The sequence below is a fragment of the Cyprinodon tularosa genome, unplaced genomic scaffold (genome assembly GCF_016077235.1).
Source record: "Cyprinodon tularosa strain WSP-4 unplaced genomic scaffold, ASM1607723v1 ctg501, whole genome shotgun sequence".
Classification (NCBI taxonomy): domain Eukaryota; kingdom Metazoa; phylum Chordata; class Actinopteri; order Cyprinodontiformes; family Cyprinodontidae; genus Cyprinodon; species Cyprinodon tularosa.
Genome location: NW_024039232.1, coordinates 71,540 through 99,517, shown reverse-complemented (window position 1 = coordinate 99,517; position 27,978 = coordinate 71,540). Strand labels below are relative to the sequence as shown.

Sequence of the window (27,978 nt, the reverse complement as noted above, 5' to 3'; positions counted from 1 at the left end):
ACATGTCTCTCTTTCGAAATAATTTTAGCATCTTGAAATGTTTTTCAATCTTTGATGAGTGACTTTGTTGTAATATTCTTTGTTTTTCTATTCTGCTTCTTGTAACTACCCTTTAATCTTATGCAAATTACCCTTTTAGTTTCTGAGCTGTAATTTGGATTTAGATCAAAGATTAACTTTGACCTTTGCTGGTGCTGTTTACAGAATGGATTATTTTAATAGAGGTTTGTGTCTTATTCTTTTCTGGTGTACAGTTTGATACTAAAGATGATGCAGATTGATCCTTAAATGAAGAATAAAAGTTAAACATATAAGTTAAACATATAATGTGAGAGTGTCTCTTTGGGATTTGGGAAAATGAGGTCCTTCAGTTCTCATGAATATCACCAGGATCGAGATTCTTTGGAAGCTGCAGAGCAGAGGGCGTCCAGAACTTCCCCCTGAAAGAACAGGTTCCCAGTCAGATTCTGAGTCTATGTGGATGCCAACTAGTGTTGGGACTATTTGGTTTCACTGTTTGGTTATGAGGAGATCAAATTCTGCAACCCCCACACAAACAGACAAGCAAACTAAATAGCTCTAAATAAACTGTTATTTGCTGATAAAATATATAAACAGATGTTGTGTAGTGCTGTCTGCATATAATTATACATGCTGAAATCCTCATTTAGATTATTGCTATGAACTAAATTCAACTCTATGTCTTTATATCAAAGCATTTCTCTGATATGTCTGACTTTTTTACCTGACTGCTTTCTCCAGTAAAGATGTTCTGCAGCTTATACACAGTGACCTGGCCACAGCTGTCTCCTACCATGACGCAGTCTGAGAGTGATGCAAACAGGAGAGACGTCATCTTCAGTCCAGGGGCAGCACGCTGCACAATAACTGGGTTCAAACTGTAAGATAGGAGTGGATATTGTCAGGGAATAAGGCTCATTTGTTCGCAGTGGGTTGTTTATGGAAGGTGTTATGATGTAGGTGACAAAAGCACCTGCTAGCTATCAAACTTCACCAATGGACTGCAAATACAGCTGGTTGATTTTTCTGCTCATTTGGACTTACAAGTTGGTGTTAAGGTCCCAGATCTCAAGCTGGCTGTCGTTAACAGCACCAAATACCGCAGCCTGCCTCGGAGACCACCTGACTTCATGAACTGCCCTGTGGTTGGAGGTGAAGCTTAACATGGGACTCTTGCAGTCCTGCTTCCAGAGTTTAATGGTGGAGTCTGAAGAGCAGCTTAGGAACACATCTGGGTGGAAAGGACACCATGTCACGCAGTTCACAGGACCCTAATAGGGAACAAAATAGAGACCAGTGTCTTGATCTGCCCTGAAAGCTGACCTTGATTACTTGTTTAATTCACCTGCCTTTCTCGTCCCTTCTGTAAATCTTTCATCTTATTCACTTGCATTGGAATTATTCCATCAGAGTGACTACTTCCTCTCCTGCTGCTTGAGCCTTAATTATAGGCAGCAGCTGTCAGTCAGTGCTGAGGTATTTCTTTAAATATCATGACACAGGACAGAATGACCCGGTATTCAAAGCAAGACAGACAGTGGATTAACTCAAAACATTTATTTAAGACATGGAACTGTTGATCCATGGTATCAGCAGCTACGGGGTCTATCACTAGTAACTCTGGTAACTGGAAACACAGGTTAGTGACCATGTAAATCTAATGGAGGAAGATTATGAACGTGAGTCACTAATCTGGTTTATCAGGTCAGTCCATTGCCAGAGAACGAGGCAGGATCTGGCCGGTGGGCTGCCAACAAGATGTGGAGGGCGCCACCCAGAATGTCCCAGCAGCTTCATCTAGGAGAATATGCAGGAGTTTGAAACCAGGTCAGACATACAGATCAGAACAAGAGCAGGCTGGTGCAGGGATCCAGAAGTCCAAAGACAGTTCAGGCAATCCGTTCAGATGGGAACAGACATGCTCAGTGGTTGAGAGGCAGAACAGGCCAGGATCAGAAACTACCAGGTACGCTAAAAAACACTCTGTCCACTGGGATCAGACAGGAACAGGCATGTTCAGGGGATGAGAGGCTGAACAGGTCAGGATCAGGAAATCAGAAACACTATGGTATGCTAAAAACCCTCTCTCCACTGGTCCCCGAGAAAGAGAACAAGATAATCTGGCCCTGATAGCTGGATACAAGTTCCTTAAAGTGGCAGAAGCAGGTGGTTCAGATGAGCAGTGATTAGAAACCAGGCCGAGTCAGACAGGTGAATAGAGTGCCAAGATCATGACATTAAATTCAAGTTTCTAACCAACACTGATGAAGTCTTTGTTCCTGCACATAATGAGCAAATCACAAAAACAGCCTTCAGTAGGGCTTTTTCTGCAGAAACACTGTCATTAAATCAGCGGCTGTGTGCCATTGTCTCTCATCTTCTTCTTCCTGAAGTTGAGCATAGCTGTCCACATGCACTTACACCAAGAAACCATAGTCCTTATTTACTGTATATACTGTAGGCAGTCGTGTACAAAATACTCAGTACTTGAGTAAAAGTATTGATATTCATAGCAAAATCTTACTCAAATACAAGTAAAAGTTACTCAAACATCTACTCAAGTCAAAATATTGAAGTAATCACTTTTGAAAATACTTCAGTATTCAAAAGTATGTGCATTTAAAAGTAATATAGTATTTAAAAGTACAGAGCTAAGCTGAGCCAAAAGGAGGAAGGAACTAGCAGCTTTCTTGAAATGATGTAGAGCAGACAGTACAATAATTAACTTTGAAATGTAGTAGAGTGAACTTAACTTAAATTACAATAGGCCTTCGCAGCACTTAGCTGCTCGGGCCTAACTATAAGTACCCCCCCAAAATATCACTAAAGTAAAGCAAAGATACTCAAAAAATACTTCACCACAGTAATCAAGTAAATGTACATTATTACTTTCCCCCCCACTGACGGTTATTGACGAATAACAAATTTGTTTAAAGCAAAGTAATGACTAATGCGGTACTGACCTTTATGAATTAGTTACAGTGCTAGTTACTGGAAATGTAATGTAATTGAAAGACTTCCGGCAAGACATTTTGAACGTAACTTTACCTAGATCTGGATGGTTGGACAAACAGTGCATGAAACCAGTGCAACAATGGCGCATTTACCAGTAAAAGGAGTTTCAGTTACTCCAGTTTCCAATAAATATTGCCCTTCATCACTATCATAATCATCATTAGGAAGCATATTTGTTTATGAACTGATTTGAATTTAAACTGTTGAATATGTTGATTATTGGTAATTCATTCAAATCCTTCTGTGGATGCATGGTTAAACAGCAATGCTTGACTTTCCTCCGTTCATTCTTAAAGAATTTAAGACAATTGAAAGAATCTTTAAAGAACCTTTTTGTTAGTTCTACAGATCAAAGTCATTTGTGTGACCACTGTGGGTTTTGGTCATTAAACAACCAACAATTGTGTCCACATTGCTATGTTTATTTACCATAAAGTCTCTGAATATTTACTCAAATTTCTTAACCCCAACACTCAAAGTAACACTATGTCTGTAAACTAAGAACATCGGAAGTAAAAAAAAAAAAAAAAAGGCAATAGTTGGATCTAGTTTTCTGGATTCTTCTCAGGAAGAGACAGTGGTTTTAAGAGTGCTGAACTTACAAAATGTTTCCTGTAATTTTCCAGAAGGTCATAAATTCGGGAGCAGGAACGCTTTTGGATGTTTCCCTCCAAGGTACAAGTCAAGTAGATGTTGGCGTCCTGTAGAAACAAGCAGTCTTTGCGAGAAATACAGGTGGCAAATGATCCGACAGTTTCTTCTACATATTCTGGAGCAACTTACAGTTGGATGAAAGTCAAAGTAGAGACCAGAGGTGAACATAGGCAGCAGATATCCTTCTTCTGTCTCTGGTTGGTTCTGTTTATCCATCTCCGGGGTGTTAATCCTGTTGAGCTCCATCAGGTCTTTGAAACAGCAATATAAATGTCAAAACATACAGTATGTAGTTCTTAAGTGTAGCATTATTATTTACTGGGGAAACAAACCTTTTTTGTGTCCTTTAAACTGTAGTTTGTGATTGCTCACAATCCTCTGTTGTTGAGTCCAAAAAATTTCCCTTTCCATGTTAACTTTTAGAGAATCACTGGTCTATGTCAGTGTGTTTTTTTTTCTGCCGTTGATTGTAACACTCTTGATTTTTTTCAGAGACCAAAGGTTTCCTTTATGCTCACCTTAGGAGTATCTTACATCTTTAAGGCCTGTTTCTGATTATACAGACATGCACTTTGAAGACAATATGAGGCGGCGGGCATTAGAGATCAACAGCTAAAGCTTTTCTAAGGCTGATTTTGATTCATTTGACTTTAGTCTAACTGATCACCAATATGTGCTGCTGATTTTTTTGGGGCCAATTCTTTAAGTTGATATTAGTTTTTTCCCTACATTCTCATGATAAAAAAAAACCCATTTATAACAAATGTTACACAAGTCTCAACTTAAACAAAAAAAAAGAAACCTTTCTTAACAAATTAGAGAAAGCATTTAAATATAATAGCAGATGGCGGGAGTGGCAACGTATGCTCTTTATGTGACACAAGATAAAAATAATGTTACTGGAAAAAAATAGCTGAGACAACGTGGCTACTACCGTCTGTCAATTTTACACAAAGTGCTCCATTTTACTTGCACCCCCGCCATGCTTCTGTGTTTTCGGCTGAGAGGAAGAAAAGACGAGGAGTCCTTGTTTGTGCATGCGCACTGAGCGGTTTACCCAAGACCATCTTACAATGGCTGACTGAATTTCAAACATGTTACATTTTCTCCCGACCTTACGATTCCTGATCAGGAGGTGGTTGTGAGAGGCTGATCGCCCCTTGTTACCCCCCTGTATACTACACAACGCATGACGCATAAGTTGGCCCGACTGAAAAATTCTTGCACAACTGGAGAATCGCTCCGAAAAGTGGGAAAAAAAAATCAGATTAAGGATGTTTCAAATACATTTGAACAAAAACTCTCAGGTTTTCTCTAATATCTAAACATCCATAGGTTCGTAAATTTGGACGTATGGATGTGTTTCAATTCAATTCAGTTTAATCCAGTTTTTTTTATCTAAATGTTAATATATGTCTGATGTCTGTGACTGAAGACACTCTGTTAGTGTTTCACACTCTTCTGGAGAGTATGCTATATGATCCTCATCATTTTATGAAGAATGCAGGACTTAAGCTTCCATAGTGCATCCTAGTTTTTATTACTTGTAAATAAATTTAAGATCAGTTTTAGAAAAAGCAATCCAAAGCTTAAAACCACTTGGATTTTGTTTCTTTGTGGATCTAAGTGCACTTTAAACTACAATTCAAATTGTTTAATGTGAGAGAACCGCACCTGTGCATTCCAGGCAACCATTAACGACAAACCACTTGCAGGTCCTGCCGTCTTCACCCAGAGAGAATAGATTCTCAACCCTCTCCTTTTCAGTGAAGCTCTGTTCTTGCAGGTTCCACCTGAGTAGCCTGACTGGCCCACGGTGTCTTTTGAGACTTTCCCTGCATGGGCACATCGAAAAAGAAGGGCACCAAACATGAACTTAGTCAGGCACAATATGTGCACATTAACATAAATATGACTAATTAATACTTATTTCCATCTTCAAATGATTGTGATGTGTGTGAGTAAGGCCATAAACCGTTTGTATTCATAGTATTAATGTAGGAACATTGCCAGGTGAATAACTGCTATGAAGTCAGATTTTGCCAACAGTGCACAATATACACTCATATGAGCAGTTTTATTTAAAACATAGATCCAAACTCCTCTCCACAGACATTCTCATTGGAGATTCAACACCATGACCACCCAATGCATCACAACCAATGCATGCTCCTTCTCTGCGCTTGTGGCTTGTTTTGCATCTGTAGATTCTGTTCTACTGGTTTGCTGACCTGTCTCTGTGCACTCTAATATTACTGATATGTATATACTGATATATACCACGGTGAATAATATTGTTTAATCACCATGGTGTTGGCCTTCCACACATGGATATCTAAGGGATACCCACTGCTCTGGAAGCTCTTTTTTAAGTTTAAATTGGTTGTCTGTTGACTTCTTTTTGCTGCAGTTATGTTCTCTGTTTTCTGTCTCATACAGATGTGAAAGCAGACTTATAGGAGCTGCTGTATATCCTCTGTATTGTTAATTTTTCACCTCACCTTCCTTTCTGTCTATGAGACCATTGTAGACAATTTTACTCCCTAATTAATTTTCAATAACGTTGCATATACATTATCAAATGGAGCCTTATGGTAACAGACATAATGTTCAGCCTGTTAAAGCAAAGCTGTTGAGTTATCTAGTTCCGGGACATCTGTTCCCAGACCTACATTTGCAACTTGATCTTGGAACAAAAGCTCCAGGATATAAGCACCTTTCAGCGGGAAAAGGCTTTCATGCCAGCTTATAAGTGGCATTTTAACCAAGTACTTTTTTTACTCCTACAGGAGTCATTTTTTGAAGGACTGCTTTTTACTAACACAAATTTGATGAAGTAGTGCTACTGTTAAGCACAGCTTTTTGGATACTCTGCCCACCTCTGAATATGGAGTACTACTACTGGGCCTAATGTTTATACCAGTGCTTTAACCGCCACACTCATTCCTCACCAGCTGCTGAAGGTGGGTGCCTTGATATCCGCAGTCTGCAGGTTATAGATGGCAATGACGCCGTCACTCATCCCCACAGCCAGCCGACCAGGGTGGTTGGCTGAGAAATCCAAAGTAGTAATGGCACCATCGCAGTAAATTATACGCTCAGGCCACTGCAAGAAAGGACCAAAATTTACAGCTTTTACATCAGGTGTATGTCTTACTGCAAGACTTTACTAGAAAAAAATATGTCATGGGAAAACACTGCTGATGTCTAAAGCAGTTAGACCCCCCCCCATGGCTACATCAGCACGCCACATTGGCTACATTAGCACAGCACGCCAACGTCCTGAACGCTGTAGATGTTCGACTGCTGAAACATACTTGACAACCTCTCAGTGCTATTTTTGACAACCATCTTCCTGATTTTGGTCAGATCACCTGTTCCGCCGTTCCCATCAATGAGAAAAAAAGTTCTGTAGTACACAGCAAAACCTGATCTAAAACTGATAAACATTTCTTCAAATAAATTAATTTGCCCTAAATGTGAGCATGAAAAATAAGATGATCTGTCAGTGGAATGACTATTTCTGCCCTTAAAATAGATAATCAGTTATTATGCACTTCAAATAAGATAACAAGGAAGTTTATTCATATTTTATACATCTTATTCCAGTGGTGAATGGTCTAACTAGTTTCAATCAACAAACAGGAAAATACACTATTTAAAAAAAAAAAGGTCTTAATTCAATTCAGATTTTTGCAGTGCATTTGATAGTTTACTACAGTTCAAACTAATAATAGTGTTTCTAAACAACGTGTTGGTTCAGGGTGCTCTGTTTGTGTCTTTGAGTTATAATAGTCTGCTTGATGAAGAGTAATCGGTCATACCGTGGGGTTTATAATGCACCAGCAGCACACCAGACCTGGTTTCTGGTTCATGGAGTCGGTCTCACTGTAACCTACAGCAAGAAGGTCCTAGCACAAAAAAAGGAGAAACAGTATTATAATCCTGAAGACACAAATGGACGGGTCAGGATTTATTATGCTTTTCAGTTCATTGTCATAAAAGCAGTTCGTGTTTGAACTGTTGGTGGTAACTCTTATAGTTTTTATTTTGCATCAATCCAACTCGGCTGGTTTTTGAAAGCTGACTACATTATATTCAGAACACTTTTATATTATTCAGAACACTTTTTGACCTAAAAAAGATTCTTTTTTATTATTTCTACACAGTTGAAATTTCATTTGTTATTTTCTGTTCAAGCTAAAAATTCACATTACTATTTCAAAGTGATTACATTTTCAGTACTTATTTTTCAGTTTAATTTTTCAGTGTTAAAAAAATCTGCATATAAAAAAATTCAACCTTTCAAAATTCAAACTCAATATTTTCAGCCTCCTTAGATTCAACTGGCTCTATTTCACTGTCTTAAACTCGGCGTCTAAATTCAGTGTAAAAAGGGAAGGGTTACTCCAGGTCACAGACATTAGCAATGGATTGTGGTGTCCAACACCAAGCCAATCCTGTTACGTTTTCTTGGTCACGTGACGTGACGTTTGTGGCGCTCATACTGAAGGAAAACCAGCATGACGGAGCCGGTCATGCAAGCTAACGCTAACTCAACTACAGAAAAATGAAAGTAATAAACTCACCGTTGAGTTCCCAAAAAAAAAAAAAACACGCCAAAAGTTCTGATTATTGGGAGGAAAACAAAATATATATAACGCATTCAAAATTTCAAGAATACATAAAATTTCAGATATTATGCCAAGCTGTGCCAAAATGGCACAGAAGGTTCGCCCAGATTTTTCTAAATCCAACCATTTATACCTTTTAACCATTTATAACAACCATTTCTAATTCCTTGGTGTTCATTCAACAAGTAACTACTCAGTTACTTGTTGAATGGACACCAGGGTTGCTACAGATGTAACCAAGATGTTGTAGTCACTGTTTATTATGTTTATTTCCTTTGATACAGGAAAAGTACGGAGCTTTGTAGGTGAAAATCTTTGTTTTTTTTTTCATTTAAGCCATGGCATACATTGTGCGATTTTTTCAGTCGTTGCACGCAGCTACTGCTCACACTGTACCACTGAAAACCACATCGGACTTGAGAGATGGAGCTGCACTGAGTCGTCTATCCGGAGGCGAAACAAATAGAAGAGGAATATGGAGCTCACTAGAGTGAAATGTGCTGCCTTGGCAATTTTTGCAATTTTGTGCTGAAAGCCTAAAAAGTAAAGGCGACGGCATAATTCGAAAAAAAAAGACATGGCTGAGCAAACATAGCTACTATGGTCTGTCAATTTTACAGAAAGGACTCCATTTAACTCATTCCATCCCTGCCATGCTGCTGTGTTTTCATCTGAGAGGAAGGAGAAAAAGAAGAATCCTTGTTTGCGCATGCCCACTGAGTGATTTGCCTGGAAACTGGAAAATCGCCCCGAAAATTGCACAGTGTACGCTGGGCTTGACTCAGGCCCAGATTAGTTTACTTTAAAATTTTACTTCCACTTCATGCACCAGGGTCATTATTTCATTTGATCAAGAGTTACCAGTTTAGGCAGTGTACAAGTTGAAAAAAGCCTTAGAAAGTATGAGTACCGGTATGCCTTTTTTGGAAAATAGGATAGCAGGCTTAAGAGGTTTTAAAACCAACAATGAAAATAAGAAAAAAAAGAATCCATATGCTTGTTATCTGTTTATGCTTTCAAATTTAAAGAACTGGGTAAATGCTTCAATGGCCTGTTTTGTTTGTAGTAGGCAGTGACTATTACAATTATGGGAAACATATTACGTTTGAGGCTGCTCCGTGGTACAGTGGGTAGCATTGGTGCCTTGTAGTAAGAAGGTTCGGGGTTTGATTCCCATCACGGGGTCTTTCTGCTTGGAGTTTGCATATTCTCTCTGAGCATGCGTGTTCTCTCTGGGCACTCTGGCTTCCTCCCACAGCCCAAAAACATGATTGTTAGGTTAATTGTCTTCTCTAAATCTCCAGGTTAGACCCCGCCTCTCGCCCATAGACAGCTGAAGATAGGCACCAGCACCCCTCTTGGGATAAGCGTGACAGAAAATGGATGGATATTATGTTTGCAGGACTATTAATTCAATTCAGTTTATTTATATAGTGCCAATTCACAACACATGTCATCTTAAGGCACTTTATAGTCAAATTGTCATGATCTGGCCTGTTTGCTCTCCCTTAATTAGTAATTCCTTTCACCTGCCCTCTTCCCTCCCTGCCTCATTATAATTAATTCCTCTCACCTGTTTCCTCTGGTTTATATTCAGTTCAGCCTGAGCATTCAGTGCCAGATCATTGCTTGTCTTTCTGTCAGTCTTTCTGTTCAGTTTTTATTTGGTTCATGTCCTGGATCCTAGCAGCCAGTGGAAAGAGGGTTTTAGTGTTTGTCTCGTCTCCTGATCGTCCACTGTTCCTCCCCTGCGGAGTCCTCTGGGTTTTTGGCTCATTATGGGGGGGGGTTCAGTTTTTATCTAAGTAAGCCTGGCTCCTGGGTGGAGACCAGTTTAAAGTCTGCTTCAAGTTCCGGTTCCACGTCCTGTCTCGGCTACCCTCTTCCACTGAGCCTGCCTGTCTGCACCTGATCCTGTCTGCTCCTGTGCGTGACCACCTGGTCATGCTTCTGGTCCCAGTAAGACTCTGAACCCTCCTGGAAGTCTGGATCCTGCCACCTGTCTCTGTTCCTGCCTGATCTGGATCCTGCCTGTTTCTGTCTGTTCCTGTCTGTTCTGGATCCCTGACCAGGATCAGCTTCCACCATCACCTCTGGGACTGCAGCACTGGGACACTTGTGGTCTGGACTGTTAAACCAGAGTGTCTGAGATTGGGCGGTGCCCCGCCCCCCCTGCCTGCAGTGTCCGCGAGCCACAGCTCCGCTTTTGTTTTGTTTTTATTTTAATAAACCTTTTGAACTTTCCTACTGACTGTCTCTCCTGAATACTGGGTCCATCTGTCCTCGGTACATGACACAAATTGATTCAAAGTTTTCTATTTAAGGAAAACCAGTTGAATGCATTGACTCATTGAGTCGAATGCAATCCCTCACACTAAGCATGCTTGTAGCCACAGTGGAGAGAAAGTCCCTTTTAACTGGAAGAAACCTCAAGCAGAACCAGGCTCAGTGTGAGCGGCCATCTGCTGAGGCCGACTGGGGTTCAAGGAGACAGAAGCAGAGATACAAAAGGTGACTGTAAATGGCGGCCCCGTCCAGGAAACACACAGCCAGGCAGACGAGCTCAGAGCCAGCTCTCATGTCAGAGGATGAAGAGAGCACATCCAGCCAGAAGAAGAAAAGAGAAACAGGATTACACTGAAAAACAGGCCGATTTCCAACATCTATAAACAAAGAAGTACTAGATTGACTGGCGGGTCCAGGTTGTACCCTGCCTCTCGCCCGTAGACAGCTGGAGATAAGCACCAGCACCCCTCGCGACCCCACTTGGGATTAAGCGTGTCAGAAAATGGATGGATGGATACTGCATTTCCCGGCATGTTACAAATCACATGTTATGTTTGTAGTAGGCAGTGGCTACATTCGTCATTTTAATTTAGTTAAGCTTTTTAAATACTGGCAATTCCCAATATGTCATCTCAATTTACAATAGTCAGTTAGTTACAATAGTCAGATTGAACACAAGTGTGAAATATATTACATTTGTGGGATTATCATATTTGCAGACATTACAGCTATTCATCACATTTGTTTTTTTTGTATTCGGAAACCCTGTAGTCCAAATTTGAACTGTTAAACCCAAGGAAAGTGAAGAGACATAAGCTAGGAACAGGAGTGGGGAGATTGAGCCTATGATCCACTAGATTTTGATCCTACACTAGACGTATGAGCAAGCCTTGTAATAAAGCTAAAAGGGCAAGTTTACATCTAAGTTAGTTCGTAAGCCTTGCTACAGAATTTAGGAGGGTTTTATGTGAACTCAAGGTTAGATTTTTTTTTAGTCTGTATCTTACCGGATTATTTTTGTCCCAGGCCATGCAACTGACAGTGCGCCCTCTTGTGAGCTCACAACTGAAAACCCAAAGACATTCCAGAGCTGGAGAGCAGGAGATCTCTGTACAACGTTTACTCTGGTCCATTTCCTCAGGTTTTCCTGGTCTGTCGGGATCTGATGAAATCATCAGAAGAACATTAGAAAAAACTTTTTTTTTTCTCTAATGTTACAATTAGTCAATTATCCCACCAATGAAAAGACTGAGTTAACAGTTTACCTCCCAGTAAAGGCAATCCTCTGTATGCAGCCAGAGGACAATGGAGGATGCTCCTTAAAACGATTCTCTCCGTTATAACCAAAAGGTAATGGAACTTCTCTGATGTCTTGATGAGCTCCCAGTCCAACTTGGTGTTTAAACTGGTTCCAACAGCTTCCACGTCTTTCAGTGAGCAAGAGGAAATGACAAACAGCTCAAATGTTTGAGGGAAGCAGAATGCTTCTCTTAAAGCACTTAAATGAAAGAGGGGCATATTTCCTTTTTTTGTGATTTTTTGATCTTACCTGTTCTAGCTGAAGTGTTCAAGGACATACTCCTCTCAGCACTTCTGCTAAATTCCTCACCAGCCTCAGAATAGCTGGTCTGTTTTTCCTCCAGGCTTCCAATCATCACTTCCTGCTCTGGATATTCATGCATGTCTACAGCTATTGACAAGGATGTTATCGATCATTATCCTTCAAAAATCATCTGAAGGAATATATTTGCGAGTACAAAATAAGAATGAAATAAAAAAAAAAACATGCAAATCGTGGGTTTTTATTATTTTTTCCTCTACAATATCCACAAGCACATACATGTTTGGGCCTAGAGTTTCATTTTTTCATGGCTTTGGATGTTATTTTCTCTACAGTCCATTGGGCTTTAATGTTGCGAAGAAAATTGCCACAAATTGCAGTTAAACTCCTTCAAATTATTTAAATAACTGCAGCCAGAGTTGTGATGAAAATTAAAAAGAGAGATCATACCCAGAATAGCAACTCTCCGTCTCACTTATAAAGTCCTTAAGAACAAAGCTTTACCTAACAGCTAACAGAGCAGTTTATTCTCAATATGCAGGTTTAGTAGTGGTTCCTAGAATTTATAAAAGGTAGAATACGAGGCAGATATTTTAGTTATCCTCCTCTGGAACCAACTACCAGTTTTAGCCGGTGAGGCAGACACCCTGTCTACTTTTAAGGCAAGGCTTAAGCCTTGGTGTACTGAAGCTCAGGTGTTCAAATTTGCCTATCAGATGCTGTGGAATGATGGTGTTGAAAGCTGAGCTTAAGTCCAGGAACTGCATCCGCAAATGGGTGTTGTTCCTGGACTTCAGTTCAGCTTATCTCTAGCTTATCTATAGTTATGCTGCTATTGGCTTACACTGCTGGAGGACATAGGGACCACTTTCATCATTCTGCCTCTTTTTACTTCTATTCTCCAATATTTATTATATAAGTTATAATTATAAATTATATAAGTTCAATGTCTACCTTTATGTTCTCTCTGCTTTTTCTTGTCATAGTGACTTAGCCTGATGCTCTGTTTAGCTGTTACACCAGTTTAGCTGTTACACAGCAGGTTACAGTAAATCTGAGGTAACTTAATTTTCATCCAGTTTTTTGTAAAACGTATTGGTATCTATGAAGAGGTCTATGTTCATTTCTGGCAGCTCACATTGGGGAAACTTGTAGGGAATTATTGATTTAAGGACACTGAGGCCTAGTTCTTAAACTGTCATTAGATGTCAAAACTTTTCAAAAAGATTGAACAAAAGTCTGGTTGTCTCTGATTCAGGTCTCTGTGGTTGCTATCACCCAGATGACTGAGAATTTGCACAGGCATATGGTATAAATAGGTTTTGAAAATACAAGAGGTCAGTGTGAATAAGTCTAGAGAAACAAGTAGGTGGGTAGAAGGTTTAGAGGAGCATCAAAGGGCATAAAACCAGCACTCTGGATTCTATATATAAAATGCACCTTGTCTATTAAGAATTTATTACAAAAATATATTACATTTGTTCTTACTTTTTTTGTCTTATATGTAAGTCTGCTTGATAAAAGATATTTATCTGTGAATAATGAGTGAAAATAGACGCCCTGTTGAAGAACCAAATAATTTTTATACTGTACTATACTCCTCACTAAACAAAAGTAGTTAATTAAACCAAACCTGCATCGGTCTTCAGCATGAGGTCCATCTGCGTACATTTGTTTTTAGCAGCCCTGTTCAGCGTCTGCATAACCCGATCCACATAGTTGTCAATTTTAAATCTCTTCCCGCAAGCTTCAGCATACTGTTTATTTCTCTCTCTGAAACACAAACATCAGGGAGCGGAAACAGTTTGTTTAGATAAGAAATAAAAAAGAATAAGTTTTAAACATTGGCATACGGTGTATAGGACCAAAAAAAAGTCTACACTCACGTTATGATATCTGCACCATCAGAATCCACAGAGACAACATTGGGGGGTATGTCCAGCAGAGAAACACAGTCTGTATCAGTGATCAAAATCTCTTTTAGCATAGCTTGAGTCACTTGTTCTTTCACCAAGTCTTTTTTCAGCTTTTCCTCTGGAAATAAGAATTAAAGAAGGAAGGAAAAAGTTAACCAAAATACCCCAAAAAATGTTCATCCACTGTGTGCGTCTGTAGTTTTTAAGTTGAATTTAATAACATAAGATTGATTTAGGTAATTTCAGTTTAGGTAAAATGTTAATGAATGCCTAAAATTACTTTAGAAAGTTCCTCTTTAGTTTCAAGAGTATCTCAAGTGTATTTAATCACTTTCTGATCAGAGTATCACCTCACAATATATATATATATATGTATATATATATATATACATATATATATATATATATATATATATATATATATATATATATATATATATATATATATATATATATATATATATATATATATATATATATATGTATATATATATATATAGGTGTGTGGTAATTAACCTTGAAAACTGATGGGTAGGTCATATTTGGAAAACATCTCCTCCATTTCCTCGTTCACAAACTCTTTCTTTGGCTGGCTGGATGTTCTACTGCTATCCAATGGTGACCTGAAAAACAATGTCAGAACATATATTTACAGTCATTTCAAGCACAAAATAACACTTGCTAACAGAGGTTTGTTTTACTGCCTTTGTGCTTGTTTGCCTTTTGAGGCCAACTGTCTAAAGGAGCGATGCATGAAGTACATTCCCATCAGCTGAATTCCCTCATCATCAGCTGTGTTCAAGGATTTTAAATAATAATAAAGAGGTAGATTAAGGCCTAATTTGCCTCATCTATCTTTTAAAAACCAGACAGTTTTTATTTTATTTTCATAATCACAATGAGATTGTTTCTCCAACTTTACTACAACAGGCTTATATTAAAGGCAATGGTACCTTCAATTACTCTTTTGCTTTGCTAAGAGTGTGCAGAACAATGCACTCTTCTTAACATTAATAAAGCCTAAATGTCCACGCATACGAAACTTTTTGATACACGTAGAGACAGTTGTAGAATAATCAGTTTTCAGCTTTGCTGTGCCTTCTGCTCACTTTTTCCTCTAGCCTATTTACACAATTTTTAGTCATAAGCTAAAAAAAACCTGAATATAACTAAACCAAAAAATTTTTTTTTAATGCAGTTAAAGGTTCTGTGATTTGAAGTCCAGAGCTTGCTTCGAGGTACGGGCCGTACCTCGAAGCAAGCTCAACGTAGCAGGATAAGTTTCCGTCTCTCCAGTTTAACCAAAATAACGGCAATCAGAATCAGCAGCACGAAGAACCTGATTATCAACTCACTTATTCTATCCAGCTTGAACTGATCAAGAACCTGTGAACACGGCCGTAAATTGGGACGGGGTCAAGGTTGTAAACCAATCACAACCATCAGTGCAGAGTACAGAAATATGAAGTGAGAGAAAAAAAAGTGTCAAGCTAAACATGGTGGCAACATGAGAGAAACACCAAAGGATTGCTGACTGCGGAAATGTGCATGTTTACACATCAGTGTCATTTAACACAGGCTGCTTAGCAATCACTTTGCTGCATGTTAATCGTATTCCCATCTGGAGGGAAGAGGACTTGGAGCAGGTAAAAATGCAACACAAAAACATTATTTAATCTGGTTAGTTGGACGTTTTCATTTAATAATGCGTGGGCTACAATCAAACTAGAAAAGGTATTGCCAGAGTCACTGCATCATGTTAATACAAGAAGGCATAAGTCTGAGTGAGATCATCCTGATTTCTGAGCAGTGCCAGAACCTCTTTTATTTCACCTAGCATATTACCATTCATACTGTTACAGCAAATACATTTTTTTTTTAGTTGTAATGTAGCTTTTATGTTTAACTTTCTTTTAATCGTTTTCAATTCTATCCCTCTAAATCTTCTACAGTGGTCATGGTGTCCTGTTGTAGAATAGGGGGTGTTACTAGGTTATTGCGAGAAGCAGAGAAAATAGACAAAACATGGCGGCTTTATGAAACACAAACTCCTGCTAATAACCACACCTATAAAACCAAAATGAAGGGCTGTTTATTGAAGAAAACACAACATTTGGCAACATGAATACATTTTGCCTCAAACCCAGGGCGGGAGAGAACAGGAAAGAAAAAGAGAGCTACCATTTGTTGAATGTTGAATGCAACATGGCACTGCACCTCAAGAGAGCTGGCAAAAGTATAAGACTAAGGCACACTTGAAAACAATACTATAAGGGATCAGATAGAGGAGAGATGTAGCACGAAAAAAGCTGTGTGATATGTTGTTGCAGGAGGAGGGGCTGAATTTGCATAAAGACCTGTCAACAGCAAGAGCTTTTGAAGCTGCGCAGGCAGAATCAAGACTTTTCATGGAGTGTGTTGTTCACAGAGTAAGAAACCATCATGTTACACTATTGAGATGAATCAATAGATCTAAAACTTTTTCCACATACACAATATAACCATTTCCCTCAAATATCGTTCATAAACCAGTGTAGATCTGTGATAGTAGGAACTTGTCCTCTGTTGAGGTAATCCATCCCACCATATAGGTGTGCTATATCAAGACATATGGCATTGAATGTGAAGAAATAACAGTATTTCCTCACAACCCTGTCCTCTCTGACCACTTTTTAATAACCTTCAGGATTACTTTAACAGAGTTCTCCTCCCCCCAAAGAAGGTTTCACTTTAGCAGATCATTATCAGACAGTATATATATATAAAAAAACTTTTTCACTTTCTCTCTCCTCTGTTCTGCTGAGCAGTCAAAAGTTAAGCTTGTTCCCCCTCGCAGGATTATGGTTTTGTTGATGGAGTTGCTAGTTCTCTGCGTGCTGCCTTGGGCAGCGCAGCCCCTTTGAAAAAGAAAAATGTTAAAAATGGAAAGCTGGCTCCCTGGTTTATTGCAGCGCTGCGCACTTTGAAGCAAAATGGAACTGCATGACTTAGACTTAGACAGATTTTATTTTGTTTACACCAGTGTAAACAAAAATAAATTTCATTTGGAACAGCTCTCTGGACAATTTAAAGTGCAGCCTTGAAAAATAGTTTAAAAAAATGTATATATATATATATATATATATATATATATATATCATATATCAGTCTGAATAGAGACTGAAACATTAGGTGGGTATAAAATTCTCTATACGGTTTACTTAAAAAAGAACAAAACTTTGAAAGTATATATCACGAGTTAGGCTTACAAGTAGAGTAGGTCACATGGTTAAACGTAAGTAACTTACAAACCTAAATGTAGTTAGTAATTAAATAAGCAGCACCAATGGAAATAACAAAAGTTAAATAGAAAATAATAAGTAAAGATAAAAAAAAGTATAATAGAAAGTTTTACTGCATTATTATGGTCATGGCCTGTTTCCACCTATTAACAAATATTTCTATTTGAAGCCTCAGGCAATAAGTTATTTGTTCCATATGATAGATTTCCCAGACCTTTTCAATCCACATTTTGTATGTTGGCGGATCAGGCTTCAACCATTTAACTGTGATGCATTTAAGAGCTGCAATCAGTAATATTTGTAGAAGGTATTTTTTTTTTCCTCTTCCAGTAATGTTAATAATCCAAAAAGTACCATCTCAGGATCTTTGTTAAAGGTTCTCTGAAATACTTTTCTTAGGGCCTCGAATATCTCATCCCACATTTTTCTCAATTTAGGACATGTCCAAAATATATGGTTGCTGATGTGTGACCCACAACTTCTCCAGCATTTATCTGAATGTATGGACCCCATTTTAGATATGACCGCTAGTGTCCTAAAGAAACGTATTATTATCTTCCACCTAAATTCTCGCCATGTATTAGAGTTAGTGACTTGATTCAATTCAATTCAATTCAGTTTATTTATATAGCGCCAATTCACAACACAAGTCATCTCAAGGTACTTTACAGTTCAACCAGATCATACAGTCAAATTGATTTAAAGTTTTCTATGTAAGGGAAACCAGTTGATTGCATCGACTCATTGACTCCAATACAATCCCTCACACTAAGCATGCTTGTAGCGACAGTGGTGAGGAAAAACTCAATTTTAACAGGAAGAAACCTCCAGCAGAACCAGGCTCAGTGTGAGCGGCCATCTGCTGAGGCCGACTGGGTTTCAAGGAGACAGAAGCAGAGATACAAAAAGCAGCTGTAAAAGGCGGCCCCGTCCAGGAAACACACAACCAGGCAGACGAGCTCCGAGCCAGCTCCCTTGTTGATGTCCCATTGATGCGTTGCAGTACATATTTCCTCCCATTTGTTTGTTGTTTCGCTGTATATCTATATTTATTTAACTTTTCCATTTTTCTTTGTATAAATTAACTTGTATAAATGACTAATAATTTTCTTATTGCCACTACCTGTTTCCAATTTTATCAAGAATTCTTCAATTTTAGTGGGCTCTAGGATTTTAGTTCACTCTCTGTGTTTTATTACAAAGTCCCTTAGTTGTAAATACCTAAAAAAAATCTGTATTGGGGAGTGTGAATTCCGCTCTTAGTTGTTCAAAGAATTTAAGGCACCCATCTTTGTGAAGTTGGTGTAGATTTGTAAGGCCTCGTTTAGACCAGTTTCTGTACTGGGTCCATCTGTGAGGGGACAAAATCATTTATAAGACCAATGTTGGTTAGTGCTGAGATTGATTTAGGCAGTCCATAAGTTATCTTTATTTTCCTCCAAATTTTCAGTGTGGTCCTAGTCCATTCGCTCATCTGAATCTCCCTAAGCGGGATGTCCAAAAAAGGAGAGTCTGTAAGGACCATTTGCATGTGACTTTCTCAATATTTAGCCATCTTGTGTGTATAGGATCTTGCAGCCATGCTATTACAGGTATCAGCTGCGCAGCCCAAAAATACAATCTGAAGTTTGGAAGTTTAAGACCTCCATGTGATTTGGACAATTGAAGTACTTTTAGTCTGACCCTCGGGGGTTTTGATTGCCATATGAACTTTGTAATCAACTTGTCTAATTTATCAAATGTAGATTTAGGAATGTCTACAGGAAGCATCTGGAAAGGATAGAGTAATTTAGGTAGTACATTCATTCGTATACATTCGACACGACCTATCATGGATAAGGAAAGTGTCGACCATCTGTCCAGCTCCTTACTAATGTTTGAATTAAGGTTGTGTAATTCACATCCAGTAGGTTTCCTAATAGTGGGGGGATTCTGATACCCAGATATTTAATTCCTTCTTTTGGCCATTTGAAACCACTCTGGGCCTTGAATGTGTGAGAGATTGCATTCCCTATATCCATAGCTGTTGTTTTTTCTATATTAACTTTATATCCTGAGAAATACCCAAATGTGGAAATAATGTTTTTTATATGTGGGATTGTTACTGTAGATTCAGTGAGGTAAAGAAGTACATCATCTGCATATAATGATGGTTTGTGTTGTTCTCCATTCATTGTGAGTCCCTTAATGTTATTATTATCCCTAATAAGCTGTGCCAATGGTTAAATACTCAAATCAAACAGTAAAGGTGAAAGAGAACAACCTATCCTACATCCTCGCTCCAGGGAAAATCGATCTGATAGAAAGCCGTTCACTTCAACAGTGGCTTGTGGGTTGGAGTACAGAATTTGTACCGACCTAATGAATTTGGGGCCAAATTGGAATCGTTTTAGTGTCTGAAAAAATGATAGTGTTTCTCTGACCGTGACTGAGTGAATGTGCTCTCTTCATCCTCTGACATGGGAGCTGCCTTGGAGCTCGTCTGCCTGGCTGTGTGTTTCCTGGATGGGGCCGCCTTTTACAGCTGCTTTTTGTATCTCTGCTTCTGTCTCCTTGAACCCCAGTCGGCCTCGGCAGATGGCCGCTTACACTGAGCCTGGTTCTGCTGGAGGTTTCTTCCTGTTAAAAGGGAGTTTTTCCTCTCAACTGTCGCTACAAGCATGCTTAGTGTGAGGGATTGTATTTGAGTAAATGAGTCGATGCAATCAACTGGTTTTCCTTAGATAGAAAACTTTGTATCGATTTGACTGTATGATCTGGTTGAACTGTAAAGTGCCTTGAGATGACATGTGTTGTGAATTTGGCGCTATATAAATAAACTGAATTGAATTGAATTGAATTGAAAAAGGTATTGCCAGAATACTCTATCGAACGCTTTCTGGGCATCTAATGATAGTAGCCTTACTTCCTTTCCTTTAGTATCTAGATGGGTCATCAAATTTAACAATCTTCTAATATTATCGCCATAATATCTCCCAATAATAAACCCAGTCTGATCTGGGTGGACAATGTTTGTTATGATTTTATTAACCCGCCTTGCTAATATAGATGTTAATATGCGTAGGTCTATATTCAAAAGAGATATTGGCCTATATGATTCACATATGGTAGGGTCCTTTCCCTCTTTATGTAACGCAACTATTGTTGCTTCTCTCCAGGAGGGAGCCAGAATACCAGATTGTAATGCATCATGGTAGGCATTTAACAGTAGGGGTGTCAGTGTATTTTTAAATATTTTATAGAATTCATTGATGTAACCGTCTGGTCCAGGGCTTTTACCATTTCGTAATGCAGCGATGGCCTCTGTTATTTCCGATTCTTTGATAGGTTTGTCTAATCCCTTTGCCTCCATGTCAGATAACTGTTTTAAATGTATATCTTTTAAGAATTCTGAAAATTCTTTATCACAGGTGTCTGTATTAGTGTATAATGATTTATAAAATTCAGCAAAGGACCCAGGAATCCCATCTGATTTTGAAAGTGTTGAGTTACTAGCTTTCAATTTATGTATTATATTAAGAGGATTGTAGATTTTTAAGTCTTAAAGCCAAGAGTCTACTTGCTCTGTTGCCATTCTCATAATATTTCTGCTTGGTAAACCTCAAACTGCCCTCAATATTTTCCATGATCAAGCTGTTTAAATCTCTATGTTCTTGTTTGAGCTCCTTGAGCAAATTAGGAGTAAGTGCCCTTTTATGTTGTTGTTCCAAATGTGCTATTTTATATTCCAATTCTTGCCGCCTTGCTACCCTGTCCTTTTTTCTTGCACTTGCCAAATGCAATAATGCATCCTCTAATGTACGCCTTGGCACAGTCCCATAGGATGAGAGGAGATACATCAAGAGAGGTATTCATATCAAGGTAGTAGCCTACTTTAGTTCATTTGTTACAAAAGTGGTAAATTCTTTGTCATTTAAGAGTGATGCATTGAGCCTCCACTGTTAGGTCATTAATCTATGTCCTATGTCCCACGATAATTCTAGAGGTGCATGATCTGATATTGTTATTGGCAGAATCTTAACAGTCCCTATCCTATGTAACTCTGCTTTAAGGGTGAAAAAAGATCAATTCGTGAATAAGATAAGTTTCTGTGGGAGTAAAAAGTAAAATCTCTGCCTTTCGGAAATTTTGTTCTCCAAACGTCTACTAATCCAGATTCAGTTGATAAGGATTTGAGTGTTTTACTCATTCAAGAAATTGATGTTTTGATGGAGGCTGTCTGTCCAAATGCTGAGACATGACACAGTTGAAATCTCCCCCTTTCAGTAGAATTCCAGAGTTAAGCTGTAATGCAGTAGAAAAAATTGTGGTAATGAAGCTGGGATCATCCTCATTGGAAGCGTATATGTTCATCAATGATACTTGTATGCCATCAATACATCCATTTACTAAGACAAATCTTCCTTCAGGATCCTTATGTATGTTACTGGTTATAAAACTCTCCTGTCTATGCAGAAATAGAGACCCTACTTTTTCTCCCTGATTTGTGTGATGAGTAAAATATTTTTGTCCGCCCATGATTTTTTTTAGCTTATTCTGTTCTATATCCGATAAATGGGTTTCTTGCAAAAAGGCTATCTGACATTTTTCTCTTTTTAATTGATCAAGGATTTTCCTCCTCTTTATGGGATTGTTGAGACCCTTGACATTATAACTTATAACCTTTAACGGTCCCATGACGAGGAGTCAAAATATGGATAGGCATAATCCTTTGCCATCTGCTGATATACTGAAAGCTAAAGGAGTAGGTGGGAGGGAAAATAACAAATGGGTCAAACAAAGTTCTAAGGTAGGGTGGGTATTGGCCAGTAAAGTTTAAAATAATAATAATAAAAAAAAATGTATGTATATTTCGGTTTGAACATTATCATATACATTTTGTGTTTGAACACTGGGAAGGAAAAACTTCCAAACAACTATTATTTCTACAATTAGGATCCCTGGGGAACAAAGGGATCTGCATCAAAAGAATAAAACTTAAGGTTAGAACAACCTTAAACTCAACCAGTGTAATACGATTAGTCTCTTGGGACAGGATCCCAGGCTGCTTTGCCTGGACATGGATCCAAAAAGGTTCACAAACACTCAACTCAGGCTCCCACAGAAATAGGTTCAGTATTAAAGACATGGTGAGTGAAATCCACAATATGTGTGATTAAAGTTATTGTAATGTTTTTTATATAAACCAATTGTATCAGTGATATAGTGAATAAGTAAGGTTTAGGCTTAGAAAGCAAATCACCTCCATTATGCTTAGCAGGTCCACTGCTCACTGAAACTTCTGGGCGCTGTGCACCTCCCGATTTAAATGAGGGCACGGTCAGTTCTCCGGCTCCGCTGCTGGGATGACTTTTTTCTTCACATAGTCCATGGCCTCAGTAGCATCCAGAAACTCCTTCTCCTCGTTGTTGTGCGAGATGCAAAATCTAGCTGGGTATAATGTTCCGAAGCGGACTCCCGGGCTCCCCCGCAGCATCTTCCTGACATCCGTGAACGGCGCCCTGGCTTTGGCGACATTAACCGTGTAATCTGGAAATACAGAGATCGTGTTTCCATCGTACTGTAGCCCGCCGCCTCGGTCCCGGGCTTTCCTCAGAATGGCCAAGGCGTCACCCTCGTTGTACAGCCTTGCAATGATTACGTGGGGCTTGTCCCCCGCTCCTCTCTGCACCAAGCTGCGGTGGGAGTGCTCGCAGGTCACCTCTTTATCCACCTAAAAAACTTCTTAGGGGAGTTTTGAAACTGCTGCGGGCGAGCTGGATCCTGGACGCTCCTTGACCCCCGTGATCCAAATCTGCCTCTCCTCATTCTCCCCTCCAAGTCCTCACACTTATCTCTTAGTTCACCCACCAACTTCTCAAGATCTTTTACCGCGCGTTGCGTTGATACAACCTTGTCCGTCCATGTTGATAAGCCCTTCTCCACCGCTCCGACATTAGCCTTCACGTGCTCCAGCTCAGCATGGTTAGCCGTGGCATTGTTACCGATTACAGGTCTCACTGCAATAAGTTCTCTCTTAATCGATTCAAAGTCCTCTGCCAGAGTGGTCCTCAATTCCTCTCTTATTGCCACAGATATATCTTTTCTCCGCGATGAGAGGATTTCAGCCTTAATAGACGTTATATCCATGGTCAGTGTGTGACTGGGGTCGGGCGCGGCTGAGGTGGGGCTACCTGACCTCTTACCCGAGGAGGTGTTGGGCCTTGTGGTAGACGTGCCTTCATATTTATATTTTTGGAGATTTGACGCTATCAACTTCACTTGTACTCAATTTGGGTCCTCCTTCAATGCTCTGCTTGACTTTTAGTAGGGTTTTGAATATAGTTTTCAAGTTGAGTGTTGTTTTAATTATGAAATTAAAGCCTATTCCATGGGAAATCCAAGTCACACGTCTTATTCCATCAGTTGCTCGCTAGTGCCCCCTAAACCAGTTTTTCCAAGAGATTTAAGAGCAGGAGTTTAACTCTCAACAGAGACAAGAAGCGTCTATGGACTTCAGCAGATTGAGATACTCAGATATGTGATCAAAGCCATGGGAATCAAACCAGATCCAAGAAAGTTTGAAGCAATTTGCAAAGCACCCAGACCTGAAGATGTCCAACAATGCCGTTCATTCCTTGGCACTTATGGAGTCTTGATATATGAAAAATTAATACAAAAATATATGTATAGAAAATAGGAACTTGTACTAAGGGGACGCAGGATAGTGTTAAAAAGAGCAATGATGAAACAAGCTCTAGAAATTGGACATGAACCCCCCAAGAAGTGATCGGAACAAAGCAGTTTCTTAAGAGCAAATTCTACAGGCCTAACATGGAATTAGATGTGAAGACTTATGAGAAACTGTTCAGCTAGTGTATTTAACCAACCACTGCATGAAAATCAACCCCTTGAACCACAGGAACTACCACTATACTGTGGACTAAAATAGGTATTGATCTCGTTGGTCCTATCTATTGCTGCAACCAGGCTCAGACGGGGAACGATTTTCGGCCCTGGCATTTTTCAAATGCATTTTTCCAATTCTCATTACCGACTTCTGTTTGTGGACTGTACAGGGATCTTTCTCTTGACTTCGCCCTTTGGATTGTCCTGCCTTCCATCGTCTGCTCGGATCTGATCTCCTGTCAGTTCTGTTATCTTCAAAACTTTGGCGTCTGGAACTCTCTGTATGGCAACAGCCGCATCTGGTCAGCTGAGTGGCTGGCATAAACCTCGTTCTCTGAGCACGGACTGTACTCAAAACCAGAGTTGCTGCCTCAGACGCCCTAGCCGCTGCTACTCGGACGCTTTTTGAATAATCCCACCGTCAGTCTTGCCTGAATACTTGGTCCTTCTGTTCTAAGTCCCAACAGTTTATTATTTTTCAATTAATCGATTAATCGGATAGCAAAAGGGTTCTTAAACTAAATTCTTTATACAATTAAACAGCAAAACTATTTTTTTTACTTGAAGAGTTCTGAATAGAGCATATGGATGAATAAAAATTTTTTTTTTTTTTTTTTTTTTTACCATAAATGCAAAGCTAAAGGCATGTCTTAGGCTCTATACTCCAGTTAATGATTAAAAAATTACTTAATTAGTTGACAATTATTTCAATAATTAATTAATGATGATTACTCTGATTAATTGTTTCAGAACCACAATGTTTAATGTTGATGACTATAATATTTCCTCTCCTGAGGCCATGGTAGTGTCACATATTTCTTCATCCATTATAGTTACAAAACTTACTAAAAAATTGGCTATATTTGGATACCCCCAGGAAGATGATATTGATAATGGCAGGTAGTCTGTAGGAAAATTCACGTGGGTCAAAGCACATTAAAGCATCCTCATATTATCTAAGGAGCAATGGGAAAATAGAAAGGTTTCTCACGTACATAAAAAAAGCCTTCAGAACAGCAAAGTGCGGAGGAAAGAAGAACTTCCTAAGATTCTAATGGCATATCATGCTACACCAAAAAAGCCATCAGGAGAAACACATGATATGCTCATGTTTGGAGGAGACATCCAGAGTAAGTTGTTGGACTTACAGATGACATGTGAATCTCAGAATGAAAGGAATAAAACAAAAATGTCAAAAACCATCATTGAGAAAACAAAGCTACAATTAAAAACAGTATGCAGACATTCAAGGATGTTCGCAAGGTGATACTGAGAATATCTGTGAATAATTAATTTGAACTTGTTAACACAGAAGATGACCTGAAGGAAATCAGGAATGTCAAGCATCTTTAGCCTCTTTCCCACTGAAAATAGGGTAACGTGTGTTTTTCAAACAGGGGCTGACCCGCTAACAATCAGCATTTGGTTCACTTTCCACTGAAAGTGAACCAAATGCTGGGTTAGCCTTGATTATTTTACCAGTGCGACAGAAATCAGGAAAGTAAACAATGGAGAGCAACATGTAAGGACTACAGGGCGTAGTAAGTCTGGTGTATTGTTTTGATCTATTATCTGTCCAAATCCCTCATACCAGCGCTGCACCATGTTTATCAAATGTAAACAGAGCTTTTTTATCTTTTTTGATCAGACGAGACTTGCGCTGTGTGTTCACGTCTGTACATTACAATCAATGGTATCATGTAAATAAGCGGGTCAAACGTGTCTGGTGTTCCCATAGCAAGCTGATTAGAGCCGAGGCAATTTTATCAATGGTCACTTGCTGAGTCGTTTGACCTGTGTAGAAACACCTCACTAAGCCGTTGCCACTGCCACTAAAAGCCGGTGGTTCCCGGGTTCAAACGGGTGTTTTTCGGCCAGTGGTAAAGGGGTATTAATTGTCACACCCCTTTGTGATTGATTTTGATGCCTCTGAATCTTCGAGGGAACACAATAACCAAATCTGCAATAACTTGGAGGGTGAACCGGTTGCTGATCCCACTACAGCAGCTTAGACCCCTCCTGAACCTAACCCATAGTACCTGAAGTACAACCAGAAAAGGCAGTGGCATCAGAAGGCCTGTCGGATACAGAGAGTCTTGCAAAAAAAAGGAACAAATACATGTAAATATTTTGATCACTTTGGGATTTTTTTTGGTTTTTTACAAATGTTATGAAAAAAACCAAAGAAGTTATTTAATTAACTATTTTCTCTAAACAAGGAGGGCATGATAGTCCAAAATTTTGTAATTTGGCCAAGCAGACCTTGGCGATGCGTGAAGCATAAACCAACCTTATAACCCTTTGATGCACCCGCAAAAGATACACAGCTCCTGAATTAGTCCCGCAACCTTCAGCTTGTACAAAAAAGTGTTACCTTGAAATAGGCAGAGTGGAGCTCTCAGTGAATGTGGTCTGGTCTGATGCTGATCCTGCAAACAGTTCATCCAACATGAACTTGTTGGTCTGCTCTGTTCCATTATCAGCCTGGTGTCGAGACTGGGCCATCACCTCACTGTTTTCCTCATCAAACACCTGAACATTGGTAAAGAGTCATGCATTAGCATTAAGCTCCTTAATATTTAAGTGCAGTAAACACTACAGCTGCACTGTGCAACTTTTCTGGAAAAGTTTCTAAGATTCTAAAGGCCCTTGACTGGGGGAAGAAGGAGAAAAGATATGTCCTAATATATATATATTCCAAATATAAAAAGAAAAGTAGTAAAAAAATATTTATGTTTGTGTTCTCCCTGATTTTTAGCAGTAATCGGAACCCTAAAAAGAAAGCAAGAATATATGAATATATTGACTAAGCCAAGGTCCCAGCCGCCGCAACCCCACCCCCCCAAGTTTGGATGAGGTGATCAATTACCCTAGGTGGGCGTGGCCGTTTTTTTTTATTAAGTAACGTTCATTTTAATAGCGGCAACACTAACTGTTCATATCAATGTGTGTTTTGTACCATGGTTTTTCTCCCACACTTTAAATTTGATCACTGCTGCATTTTATGGAATGGAAATTTTCATTTACTGCCTGAAAGCTGATCTAAACAAAATTCAGTTTTTTATACACTCTGTGTGTACAAAATGACAATAAAAGTTGTCTAAATCATTGTTACTGGACTGCATTAAAAAAGATGGGAGTATAGCCAGTTCTCCAGGGACTCCATCAGTTACCCAATCAGCTTGTCCCGGTGTTGGATCCGCCGTCTGGTCAACAACTTTGTTGTTGTCCTGAATGGAAGTTGGTCTGCTGAACGACCGGAGCAAACTGCTGCTCAAAACATGAAAGCAGTAAAGTTACTGCTAATAACTATCGACACAAAGAGAGTCTCAATGTTTACAAACTCAGCTGCCTACTTACGGCCGTAGCATTACTGTGCATCTCCTCTTTTTCTCCTCCTTTGCTTCCGAGGTAGACATGCTGAAATGATTCCTGTGCGTCCTGTTTCCTTGGCAACCGGAGATCAGGTCGGTAACGAGGGCAAATACTGCCCCCTGTCGACTGAATAGAGAACTACTTCCATGGTGCGCAGCAGCTCTGTAAAAATACTCCTTTAATCCCAGTAGTTTTCTTAGCATCTTTATTCAGATGAATGAAGAATTTGATTTAATTAAGTAACATACAAATGTGTCCTTTGTACAGCTCAGCTTTCTGGTTTTGTAAAATATACAAAAAACTACGGAAGAGGACAAGGGCCACTGGAAAAATTTTTTTACTGATTT

General features: G+C 39.1%; 1 protein-coding gene across 1 annotated transcript; it reads right to left on the bottom strand.

Annotated features, from left to right (window-relative positions):
* Positions 1 to 383: 383 nt before the first annotated feature.
* dnai4 (dynein axonemal intermediate chain 4) lies at positions 384 to 27,701 on the bottom strand. The gene is made up of 17 exons (XM_038303012.1): positions 27,617 to 27,701; positions 27,430 to 27,526; positions 26,631 to 26,788; positions 14,604 to 14,710; positions 14,058 to 14,205; positions 13,805 to 13,944; positions 12,160 to 12,300; positions 11,876 to 12,037; positions 11,618 to 11,772; positions 7,515 to 7,601; positions 6,642 to 6,796; positions 5,365 to 5,525; positions 3,820 to 3,941; positions 3,639 to 3,737; positions 1,066 to 1,292; positions 746 to 899; positions 384 to 440 (listed from the first exon to the last, which is right to left on the bottom strand). The coding sequence occupies exons 1-17, from the start codon at positions 27,673 to 27,675 to the stop codon at positions 384 to 386; spliced, it is 2,229 nt and encodes a 742-aa protein (XP_038158940.1). The 5' UTR covers positions 27,676 to 27,701.
* Positions 27,702 to 27,978: the final 277 nt, after the last annotated feature.

Excerpts from the sequence above, each read along its gene's own strand:
- dnai4 (XM_038303012.1), bottom strand. The coding sequence starts at position 27,675 with ATGTCTACCTCGGAAGCAAAGGAGGAGAAAAAGAGGAGATGCACAGTA. Across the intron at positions 26,789-27,429 it reads CACCGGGACAAGCTGATTGG|GTGTTTGATGAGGAAAACAG; the intron begins GTAACTGATGGA and ends ACCAATGTTCAG. Across the intron at positions 5,526-6,641 it reads GCACCCACCTTCAGCAGCTG|GGAAAGTCTCAAAAGACACC; the intron begins GTGAGGAATGAG and ends GTGCCCATGCAG.